Raw genomic sequence first — 12,759 nt, forward strand, 5'->3', positions numbered from 1 at the left:
TGGTTTTGTTTTGGTGGTTAGAGAAGCTGGCATAAAACTATAGCCTGAGATGACTATAAATTCCACAACCAATTTGATCATTTAATTTAATCTGTGTAGTAATTTTATTTATTTTTTAAATTGGCAACACATCACATGGATCAAAAATCAGAAGATACAAAAGCATGTTTGGTGAAAAGACTCTTTTTACCTCTATACCCGGTTCCCCATTTCCACATGCCTCAGGCAATCAATGTGAATGTTGATTCATCTAAACTGTTAAACTAAGATGTAGTTAAGCTAAAACCTGATTTTATTTTGATGCTCTATCAAATGACATAAAGGAACAGGGTATGAGTATGAGACCCTGACAAATCCACATGGATATCCAGGGAGGTATCTTAAATGAAATGCACTTAGGATGACAAAACACACATCCAAAAGTAGAATTCCATTTTTATTGTAAAGAAAAGTGCTGAAAGCAAGATCTCACTATGAAACCATAAATCACCCCATATACTCTTTTGGACTTCTCTGTTTCTGGGTTTCCAGAACAGACTGTTCTCTTCTGACTGTTGCATATGTATTGAAGCCTGGCACTGTGAATCTCTTACGATGTAAGATTGAATTTCCCATTGCCATTTTTTCAGATAACAGCCCGCCGTCAATGGAAACATATTTATGATGAATTAGGCGGTAATCCTGGGAGCACCAGTGCTGCCACTTGTACCCGCAGACATTATGAAAGGTAAGAAATCATTTCATGGAATTGCTTAGTTAAAAGTGTGTTAATTGAAAGGAGCTTCTGGTCAAGGATAAGACCAAGGAAGTCTAAAAGACCTTTTGGGAAACTGAAAATTTCCCTCTGGCATTTTACTTTGCATACCGCCTTGTGATTTTTAGGGAACATGGCTTTCTCTGGTTACCGGGGCTAAAATTAGATGTTCTTTTAGTTTGGTTCTATCATGTGACCACCTGCCTGACAATGCCTTTTTTTTTCCCCCACAAGCATAGATTACTCAGTATGTTCTCTTTAGGCTCATTTAACATGAGAATCTTTAGCTTCTGAAAAATCTGCAATGCTACTCTGAGGTTGACATTGAAAAGTAAGCACTTCCCCTAATATTAGCATTGAAAAGTAAGGATTTCTTATAGTAAGAGAAATGGCCCCAGATCAAATCTGTTGTTTTATTTCATCCTGGTGTTTTTCTTCTACGGAATCTTCTTACCAAGCTCTGTGTGGCTTGGTTTTCTAATAATTTCAGCCTATTTCAGAAGGATGATGATGATGCAAACAAGAAGTAATGCAAAATTAGCCTACTATGTTGCATCCACAGAAGTCGATTTCCGCTTTGCATTAGGACTCCGTTATTCACACCATTAAAGACCAGTTAGCAGATTAATGCATTATCCCTCTATGCTTCAAGCCCATACTTAATTTGTTTAGGTCATTACCAACTTCTTTATAACTGACACTTCCCTTTGGGTCTTATACGTACATCCTCAGGCAGTACCATTTAACTCATCGATTCTTAGTCTTTTTTTTTTTTTTTTTTCAAATTCAATTGTACCTTTATCTGTATTGCATTTAACTCAGCTTTAGTATGGCCGTTCAACGAGAATGTTTTTGTAATAATAAATTGAATTGGGTTTAGTACACCATGAAAAATTGCCACAAAGTATTCCCAAAGGATTGCCTTACTTGGTGGGGTTGTAATGCAGAAGGATTTTTAAAAATTGATAATAGATGTTGAAATTATTACTCTTTATAGCATTGTTTTTCAATACAACACATCAATTTTTAAAATATGTTATTTCTGTCAGTGTTTAATACAAAAACTCACCCATTCCCACTGTATGTAAAAGGTACACCACTGATGTCCTAATACAAAGTAGGACTGATATCTCAGGTGAGTGTTCCAAAGATAATATCTGAGGAACCACAGGCTACTTGTTTTTGACTTATGAGTCAAGGAGTCAAGGCTTCATTCAGAACTTTTTTATTTTGAGACGCGGTCTTACTCTGCCACCAGGCTGCAGAACAGTGGCATGATCTCGGCTCACTGCAACCTCTGCCTCCCGGGTTCAAGCAATTCTCCTGCCTCAGCCTCCAGAGTAACTGGGACTACAGGCACGTGCTACCACACCCAGCTAATTTTTGTATTTTTAGTAGAGATGGGGTTTCACCATGTTGGTGAGGATGGTCTCAATCTATTGACCTCATGATCCGCCCACTTCGGCCCCTCAAAGTGCTGGGATTACAGGCATGAGCCACCTCGCCCTGGCCAGAACATTTTTATTAGAAACTCCGTCCCTGTCATCAAATAGATTCTGTTCTGAGAGTGAACATCCCTTTCCTTTATATGCAAATGCCCTCAACACCCGAACCATCAAACTTAAAGGAGCACATAGCAATTAAAGCTTGAAAAAGGATTGTATCTCAGCTGTTAGCTCATCTAAAGAATGAAAACATCAATCAAATTAATTACAAAGTATCGCATGGTTAAAAAAAAAAAAAAAAGATAAGGTTTGGCATGGAGAGAAGGATTGAACCCATAGTTGTGTGTGTGTGTGTGTGTGTGTGTGTGTGTGTGTGTAGTTGAGCAGTTATGTGAATAAAAGTAGGATTCTTTGGAAGATTGTGTACTTTTGATTATTTACTTCTTGCTGGAGTAGGAGATTCCTGAAAGCTTTCAATCACATTAGAAAATTTTAGTAGAGATACCACAAACTTTAGCAATTAAGAAACATGACTAAAGATGTCTTAAACTTTTTGAAGAGTGCTGTCACTTTTCCAAATCCAGAATTTGTTTGGTCAGTGTATCAGTCAGGATGCAGTAAGGAAAATGGAAACCACACTGGATATTCAACAGAGACTTCACCATAGGCAGTTGCTTAAACAGGGGTTAGTGTGAGGCACTGAGTTAACACAGGGGCAATGACTGTAGGTTCTCTAGGGTGAGAGAATAGAGAGGAGAGGGTGGTTGTCACCACCCAGAAGTTTGGAGAATGTGCCTCAGAGCTGGGGTTCGGGTCTCTGGTAAGAAGGAGTCACCCAGCCAGCACTGGTGCTTCAGGAGCTCAGAGGAGGAGCACTGCAGAGCTGGGCTGAAACCTGAGGAGGTGGTGCTCCCTGGCTGCTGCCAGACCTCAGAGGACACGCGCTGAAACTGTTGGGGGACTGTTGAAACTAGAGGCTACAACCCACTGCTGCTGTTAAGGCACTGTTGAGTTGACACTGATATGAACAAGTGAAATTGAAAGGAGATTTCTTTTCTCTCCCTGCCTCCCAGGACCCGCTGTTTGCAGAACAGTAACAGGAAGATAGATAACAAAAGGGATGTATAATTTACAGAATTCCATTCCTAGCATCAGCAAGCAGAGTACAGAAGGGTGAATTTGGAGTTGAGAGACAATAGGCCATCCGCCAAGTGGGAACCCCATAAGCAGAGCCCGTTTTATATGTGGAGACACCAAAAATGGCAGTGTGGATCCTCCAACCACGTTGTTGGAGCATAGCTGTCCCAGGGTGATTAGCAAGGTCCTTTACCTTTCCTTGGTATTTCCTTTTTGCCGTCTAGACTCCTCTCACGTCCTTGTGATCAGATGCAATCACTAACTACCAAAATTTGAAGATCATTGATTTTATTTACAATAGTGCCTCTCCCACTCTTGAATCAATCATTCTCCAAAAGGAATCACCCATAATCCTATGTGTTGTGATAGGGAGAAAAGGCTAGGATTACCATTCTAGATGTCTTCTTTTTAATTGGTTCTATCAAAGAAAGGCAGAGGACATGCACATATGTCCAAGAAGAGACTGAAGCTCTGGGCTAAAACTTCATGATTATGGTGGATTTCATTCATTCTTGCTAGTCACAGGTCGCATGAACAGATAAAACAGAGATGACTGGATTGGTGAAGGAACACTGTTTTCAAGAAGGGCCAATGAGTTGAGAATGGTCAGGACTTTGTGGGCAAATATCTAGTCTGGAAATGCCCTTGGAATTTTGTAAAGCCTTCCAAACCAAATCAGGATGATGAGAGCTCTTCCTGCTAGGCTGTGGGTTCTTCTGTTCTCTCATTCCTTTCACTCTGATAAAGAGAACTGCTCCTTTTCCTATTTCCCTGCCACCAGCTTTGCTTTCCTAGAAGATGAAGAAGTGAGTGATCTACTATGCATTATCCACTGATTTATTTTTCATGCACTGTGGTTCATGTTTCCAGTAAACGTTTTCATTTTACAACAAGAAAAATGTAGCCAGTTCCTCAGTAAAATGTTACTTGTATATTAGTTGAGCACTTTTGGTTTATTAATGAGTGCAATAATGAAAGTGTGGGTTGTTGAAAAGAATCAATGGGTGTTTTTATTTAAGGCAAAGCAGAAATGGTACAATGCTCGTGAATACATCATTGTCGCTGAAGGCCTGACTCGTACAAACTTGCCTCTGATTGGTTTAAATCAAATAGGTCCAAGCACTTCATAAAAATGTCTTTGTCAGCCTGGTTTTGCTTCCAAACCTATTCATCTCTGTCAGTTTTTAATATTAGTACCAGGCTCCTGGCCATAGTCCATTAGTACTGTACTTAATTGCTCGTGTTATAGATGATTACCAATATAAAAAGCATTAATGTTTTCCCATCGCAAGGCTGTTGCTATGTAGATGTCTCCAACTAAGCAAAGCTTATAAATATGGTTATTCTGGACATTTCTTGCTCAGGATTTATAGATAAAGTTACTGTAGCTTTTGATGCAAAGAAAAATACCCACCTCATTCTTTCTAAGTGGAACATTTTCTTTCTTGTCTAACTAAAAGTAACCAGTTCACTTTATTTTTATCAGTAAAGGAACAAAAAGGAAAATGGCTACTTTTATGGAATTTTCTTAGCTTGATTTTCTGGAATAGTAAGTCACTTTAAAGGCTTTGTTTTCACATGCAGATTTCCCTTTTTAAAAAATGTTTTTAAAGTACACGCAGGGGGAACAAAATTTTTACTCAGAATGCTAGATTACTGGTTTTAATTTTCCTGAATAAATTACGTGGTCTGTTTCTGTGGAGCACATGAAGTTGTTTTTAGGGATTTTAAAAAGGAGCATTAAAGCAAAAGTACTTTGTGATGTGCATTTTTGAGTATTTAGAAAATCAAAATCATAAACAAATGTATTTGTTTGTGAGGGAAATTAGCAATTACTCTTCATCTTCTTGCATACGTAATGCCTAATGTCAAATCCAACCTTTTGCTTTTGCCATAAGCATTCCTTGGACAAGATTGTCACCCTGCATGGCTGAGGCAGCTTTCTTTGCAGGGACTTAAGGTGAGCTGTACCCAAGCCAGATGTACTTGGGCAGATATTGAGTGATAGCTGGAGCCTCTGCCTTTTTTCTCTGAAGGTATACGGCAGAGTGTGGGAGGCTTCATGTTTTGAATAAGAAAAGCATGTGCTTTAAGTTAAGGACCAAAAATATATCAGGTTCTAAGGAACCCACCTAATCATACCATGTCTAAAAGTCGGGGAAGGAGAGGTGAGTTACAGTTCTGTGCACATCAAGGACATGATTCCATGTATTCTTTCTCATTTGGACACCCTTGGAGTTAATAAATACACAATTCAGAAAGTCAAAGGCAACATCTCAGAATTGTATATTTAAGAGGACCCCTAGCAACTCCCTAGACCAGTGCTACTCAAATGAGATTTTCTAACTTGTCCATGAACTGTTTGCTACTAGTCCATAACAAGCTAAGCACAGCAATTGCAAATAAGCATTGATAGACTTACACTGAAATATGCCAGAATAACATTATGTCCGTTGAAGCTAATAAAAAATTGAGGCTTGTGTTTTGTATGCCTCCTTTTGAATTTCATTTTCTAGTAATTCATTTTTATAGTTGTTTACAAAAGCATCAGTCAGCATCAGATGGGAAATTCAGAAAACTAGTCCTTCACCCAGGTCAGTGGAGAAGCTCTGCTCCTACGTCTTGGCCACAAACTCAGATGCTTATGGAGGCAGGTAGCGTAGATGAGTGTAGGGGCCATGGCTGGAAAGTGTGAAACTGGCATGTACAGCCCGGGCCAGAAAGCCCAAAGGGGCCAGCCCACACTGTTGCTGTAGGTAGATGCCATCTGTGTGCTTCCTGACCTTCCATGTTTTCAAGATATTTTTAAATGTGAAATAACCTAGCTTATAAGCATTGGCTCCTATATTTTAAAAAATATTTTATATAAGCTAAATCAAACATGCCCAGGGGCAAAATATGGATGCCAAGTTCCACGAAGACTGAACTGTGCTTGACACTAGGCTATCCAGCCTCTGATTCAGCGCCCTGCAGTGGGAGGGCCTGGAGGAAGCGTCAGGGTTCAAGGCGCTCTTACTCTGCTCTACACACTCTTCCATGTGCTGAGCAAAACGCCCTCTGTGGCTTCCCATTGACCCTGCCTTGCCTTCGGAGGCTCCCTCATGTCTTCTCCCTTTGCTCTGATCAGCTTCCAGGAGCTTGTCAAAGCTCCTCTTTCACTTCAGGTCTTCCTGTTCCATTCAACCAAGCCTCAGAATGCCAGTAATGGACCTTCACCAGCTCGGCTTGCTCTCATGCAGGCACCTCCAGTTTGTGTCACTCCGAATACCCAAAGCTACTCCAGATGTGGCATGTAGTACTTCTCAGGATGTGGGCAGTGTCAGTCTATCAACACAGCCTAAGATTACATTTGAAATGGGCAAAAAGCCCTCTCCTATTGGCCTGTTGCTTTTTCTTAGATAGGATAGATTTGCCATTTGATTTACTTCTTTTTCATTTACTGCTGCCCTCAAAACCCAATCGGTGTTTTTTGGACATCTGCTATGTGCAGAGCACTCTCAGGGGTAATGAGAACATGTAAAGCAAAGAGTTGAGAATTGGCTGGCAAACAATGAGGAGGTACCCTTGTCACACATTCACAGCGGAGATTGCTAAAGGAACAGGATGCTGCTTCCCGTGAGCCCAGGTTCAGCCTCAGAATCTTTCTCAGTATGGCATCCCGAGGGAGCCACCACAACTCATTAGAACTGGAAGATGCCGTGATCCTTGGTTTATCCAGCCTATCACAAGATCTGACTCAAAGGCTGTACACACATGGAAGAGAGTTATATCTAGGTCTGTAGACTGGGCATGGTGGCTCATGCCTATAATCCTGCACTTTGGGAGGCTGAGGCAGGCAGATGACTTGAGACCCAGGAGTTTGAGACCAGCCTGGCCAACACGGTAAAACCCTGTCTCTACTGAAAAATACAGCAATTAGCTGGGGCTGGTGGCGCATGCCTGTAATCCTGGCTACTCAGATGTCTGAGGCACGAGAATCACAGGATGGCTGAACATGGGATGCGGAGGTGGCAGTGAGCCGAGATCACGCCACTGCACTCCAGGCTAGGCTACAGAGCGAGACTCTGTCTCAGAAAAATTTAAAAACTACACCTATAAAAACTAGTTATGTAATTTAAAAAAATAAGTTCAACAGGGATCAAAGAAGGAAGAGAGAATTTTCAACTGAAATGAGCAAAGTCCCCCCCCTGGAAAATGTGTATAAAAAGATAGGGAATGAGATGGTAAAAGGGGCTGTCAGGAAAGTCCTAAGGCTGAATTTCCAAGTTACATACCCCAAAGGCAGGTAGTGCAGTTTATCCTCTTAGTCTCTATGAACTATTATCCTAAGGTACAGTGGGTAGACTCTGCCCATCCTCATCTGTGGTAAGGTTACCCAGTCAATGGACTTGCATTTCCTTTCCCAACACGGTCTTTCTCATGGCAGTCCTGACCTGTGGCCCCTATTGGGCTTACCTCTGCAACACGGCCACCCTGCCACTCTCATCTCCCTAAATCCACAAAAGGCATCCTAGCCCTTATCAACAACCAGAAGCCCAGGAAACTGAAAACAAGTTGCCCAGAGTTAGGTTGACTGAAGTTGTACAGCTTCTCCTCCATCTACACCCCACCAAGCTTGTTCTCACAGGGCTCTGAATCAGGTCAGTGCAAACACCCTACACCCAGAGTAGCTGCTGCTTGTCATCTGTAAAGAATTTCTCTCCCAAGGACAGTCAGGTAATTTCATACACAAGAGCCTCATACTCTGTATCACTCAGCATGCCTAAAATGCTCTGATAACTTTCCAATGCCTGGATATTTCAAGAAACTTTTAAAAAGGAAAACAAAACTCTAGCCAGACCCTGCAGTAGAAAAACTGGTTTCTATTTTAAAAAAATAAACAACAGCCTTTGAAAAAAATCTCTACTTAAAAATTCTTAAATTTGCCTCTAAATGCAAGTTGTAATTAATAGAAGTTAGAGTTTACACTGTTGAGTGTAAAAACACCCTCAGGCACAAACTAATCAAGTGTGTATGTCATGCTGTAAACTACAGCGAGTTCTTTGTTTGACCCCGCCCCCCCCCCCAAAAAAAGCTTGCCAAACAGCAGTTTTTCTTTGTTGAGCTCCTTTATTGTCTCATTTTTGTTTTTATCCTACTTCCTCCATCCCACCCTTTGAACCTAACTATAGTATTTAAGAAACCTTGCAAGTTCCATGTTTTATTGATAGTTTTCATCAAGCGTGAATTTAAATTTGAGAATAGATTAGGTGTCTTAGCCCTTTTCTTTTTGATAAATAGCAAAAGGTTTCTACTTAGGATTTTCTGTCCTCAGGGTTTTATCATTAAGATTAAATAACTGTACTCTCAAGCATGCCACTGCACAAACATCATTTCAATTATGTGAGTAACAGATGCCTTCACAAAGAAACTATTGAAAATTCAGAAAGCATGTTTCCAAAAAAGAAAAGGGAAAAAAAGTATCATATGACGGAAGAATGTAATTGTTTACCATTAAAGTATATTCTTAACTCTTGCACTGAAACCCTCTTGGAACATTTTGTTTTTGTGTAAGTTACTACAAAGTTTCACCAAAATAATAAATGTTGTGGGAGAATTGTTGAACATTTCAGAAGTTCTGGAACCAGTAGGATCTAACATGCATGGGGCTTAAATGCAATAGTTATTTGCCTGTTTTTACATTTTGACACTGCCTTCCATCATCTGTGGGGTGCACATCCCATTGAAAACACTGCCATGTTGGCTGGGCCTAGTGGCTTACCCTGTAATCCCAGCACTTTGGGAGGCCAAGGTGGGCAGATTGCTTGTACCTAGGAGTTTGAAACCAGCCTGGGCAACATGGTGATACACTATCTCTACTAAAAATAGAAAAAAATAGCCAGGTGCGGTGATGCATACCTGTAGTCCCATCTATACAGGAGGTTGAGGTGGGAAGATCATCTGAGTCGGGGAAGTCAAGGCTGCAGTAGGCCGTGATTGCATGAGACTCTGTCTCAAAACAAAACAGTATTGGGTTTATTATTCTTGAAATAATGTTCATCTGCCCTTGAAATGGGTCCATACAACTCAATTCTGAAGTCACTGGGTTTTTTTCATTGAGAAGAGTAATTGCTGCAATCGTTGCTGGCTGGCATTGTAGTGGGCGAGGCACCATGCATGGTCTGTGTTCACTGTTACAAGCATGCATTTTAATCGCTGGGAACATAACATCAGCCTTCCTTAAGCCCATTCCAACTTTCTTCAATGTGGTTGTCATTTGAAAGGCATAGGAATAACACCAGTCTAGACACTCTAACATGTGGCATGGAGACATTATAGAAAGCCCCAAAGGAGCTTTATTAGGGAGACCATGGGAAGCTTGGGCTTGGTAGGACTAAGTCCTAGAGGGTGGAATTCATGGAGGATATGATTCTCGAATTTCTTTTACCATCCAATATTAAGTTGGGCATGATCCAACTAGTATCACTACCTTCTGAAGAGCTATGGCATGGTTATTGTAGCATATTGTAAGAGTAGTTGCCCAGTGCCCAAGCCATAGGGCTTCTTCTGATGTAGGAGGTTGAACCTTTGTGGAATGGCCACATATGTATTTTATAGGCCTGTTGCCCCTGAGAAAAGGAGAATGCTCACTCCAGTTTCTCAGGCGACTCCTTAGGAGCTAGGAATTCACTTAACCCACGCAGGAGTGATCTTTCTTTTTTTTTTTTTTTTTTTTTTTTTTTGAGACGGAGTCTCGCTCTGTCGCCCAGGCTGGAGTGCAGTGGCGCGATCTTGGCTCACTGCAAGCTCTGCCTCCCGGGTTCACGCCATTCTCCTGCCTCAGCCTCCCGAGTAGCTGGGACTACAGGCGCCCACCAACGCGCCCGGCTAATTTTTTGTATTTTTAGTAGAGACGGGGTTTCATCGTGTTAGCCAGGATGGTCTCGATCTCCTGACCTCGTGATCCGCCTGCCTCGGCCTCCCAAAGTGCTGGGATTACAGGCGTGAGCCACCGCGCCCGGCCAGGAGTGATCTTTCAATATCTCCTCCGTGTTGGTACGTCTCCGTGTTGATACGTCTGTGTATGAAGGTGCACAGCCAGCTTGTTGAGATGAAGACAGCTGGACTAGCAGAGGCAGGCAGTTTGGTGGCTGAACTCAAATTGTGACACTAAACAGCTGTGTGCCATTGACAAGTCACTTAATCATTTAGCTCTGAACGTCAGTTTTGTCATCCATAAAATGAGATAAAATAATATATCTGTAGATATTTCTTTTATTGTAATGGTTGAAATTAAAGCATTCAGAGGGCCTGGTATTAATAAGAACGTAATGCATGGTGGTGGCTGTTAATATTATAATGCCTAATCAATATATATGAATGACCCGAATGAGGTTTCTCTACCTTCCCACCTTGCTTCTAACGCAGTCCCCTGAAATCCATGTAACTCCAGTTCAGGAAAGCTGTCATCTTTGAGCTGACTCTCTCACACTGACACACCTTTATGGGAGCCGAGCCATCACGTTGCTGTGTTCGGTACCACGTACCTTCCTTTCTTCTTTTCATTTAGGGTCATACACACTCTGGGACCACAGAGGGAGGTATCAGAATCCTATCAGTGGGCCTAAGAAACAACTCTCCCACCGCTTCCAGGGGCCAATGGAGAGAGCATTAAAGCCTTCAAACAGTTTTCTTGTCCATCTGCTGCCTGTTGAGTAGGTAATGAAGCCCCTGTGAGCAGATCATTTTCCCAGAAAAGAGACATTTTGTGGTGACACATGGATATATTTCATCGTTGTTAATAGTGGACTCCATAGATTTTAGGTGTCTTAGCATAGAATACAGGTGATGCTAGTTAGACGTACTTCATTTTTAAAGTATGTGGGGCAGTTTGGCTTTGGTGGCTCTTGGGCAGGGTGAGTCTTTCACACAGACTCTGTGTTGCACTCTGCTGCCATTTTGTTGGCTCAGATGGGCCCCACTATAGGTTCGTTCTTCATGTCAGGGTGGCTTCTTAGTCCGTGGTTTGGTGCCCCAGACTTTGAGTTCACATGCTTGCCTGTGGGGAGATGACACTGGAGGCCTCTTTCTCAGCTCTCTTGGTTATGGGGAGAGCTTGTCACACTCGGCAAGCTATTTTTTCTGCTCCACTGAAATTCGCACTATAAAATGGAGATCTTCATCTGTGGCTCACGTCTCTCTCAGATGGAGCTTAGCTGTTAAAAGAACAGGAACAAAGCATCACTGTAGCTAGTGTGCTCAACCAGGGTTATGCCCACCAAGGAAACAGTCTCATTTCTCTGCTCATTTACATAGCACATTTGTGTCTTTGGCTGTTGGTTTGGTTCCCTACCCCCAAAAGCTCTTCTTCCACTTTTATTATCATGGTCTAGCACCTGAGAGGTGAACAGTATGTGAGATTAGAAAAACTCTCTATGCTTATTGGAACTGTAACAAGCATGTGTACCTCATCTTCCGAAAGGAAAAACACACCTTCTATTGGCTCCATATTTGGTGAAAGATTCCTTCCCATACTTCACAGTGAAGTTGTATTTTCAATTTCTGGCTGCAAAGGGAAATGTCTGGCCAAGTCATAGAAATTTATCAAGCCTGGAATCAACTCAGAGGTGTAATGACTCCATTTGGGGTGAGATCAGGTCTGAAGTCCCAGTTGAACCAATATGTCATTTTGTTGTTACTACAAAAAAAGCCTAATAGTACTAGAGTAGTAGTACCCTTTTTTTTTTTTTTTTTTGAGACAGAGTCTTACTCTGTCACCCAGGCTGGAGTGCAGTGGCACGATCTCGGCTCACTTTTACCTCTGCCACTAGGGTTCAAGCGATTCTCCTTCCTCAGCCTCCCGAGTGGCTGGGATTACAGGCACGCACCACCATGCCTGGCTAATTATTGTATTTTTAGTAGAGATGGGCTGGTCTCGAACTCCTGACCCCAAGTGATCCACCTGCCTCGGCCTGCCCAAAGTGCTGGGATTACAGGCATGAGCCACCACACCTGGCCAGTAGTGGCATCTTTGACCTGACATGCGCCAGTGTTATTTCCCTCTGCCCCTAGAAAATATTCTGCTCCAAGGACACCAGCAAACCTTTAGGTCTGGAATTTCTCACTGATTTGATACCATGGAAGTGCCTATGTAGTAACTGGGGTGACTTTGGGATTCAAATACAACCCTGAAGGTTCACCACTTCTTGCCCCCACTCTCTGGATTCAATCAGTTCCAGACATTATTGTAATACCATTTTTCAAGCTCTGTAAATAGATGGATTCTCATTTTTCCTATTAAGTACTGTTTGCTAAATATTTTGACCCAAAAGTTCGGTCATTCCATGCAAGCATTAATCAGTACAGGAGACATTAGTGGTTACTTGTTCAGATGAGGTTTGACATTATTTTTCCTCTGCTTCTGAGGGGAGGGAAGGGAATGTT

General features: G+C 41.9%; 1 protein-coding gene across 8 annotated transcripts in view; it reads left to right on the forward strand.

Annotated features, from left to right (window-relative positions):
- The window catches only part of ARID5B (AT-rich interaction domain 5B), a 192,485-nt gene that overhangs the window by 163,949 nt on the left and 15,777 nt on the right, over nucleotides 1–12,759 (forward strand). For 7 of the 8 annotated variants that reach the window (XM_017963014.2, XM_017963016.2, XM_031652215.1 and 4 more), the window contains one exon: nucleotides 630–727. The exons of the other annotated variant lie outside the window; for it this stretch is intronic. In XM_017963014.2, the coding sequence (XP_017818503.2) occupies nucleotides 630–727 (98 nt within the window). The remainder of the gene's footprint in view (nucleotides 1–629; nucleotides 728–12,759) is intronic. 8 annotated transcript variants of the gene reach the window in all.

This window comes from Papio anubis, chromosome 11, assembly GCF_008728515.1.
Source record: "Papio anubis isolate 15944 chromosome 11, Panubis1.0, whole genome shotgun sequence".
Classification (NCBI taxonomy): Eukaryota; Metazoa; Chordata; class Mammalia; order Primates; family Cercopithecidae; genus Papio; species Papio anubis.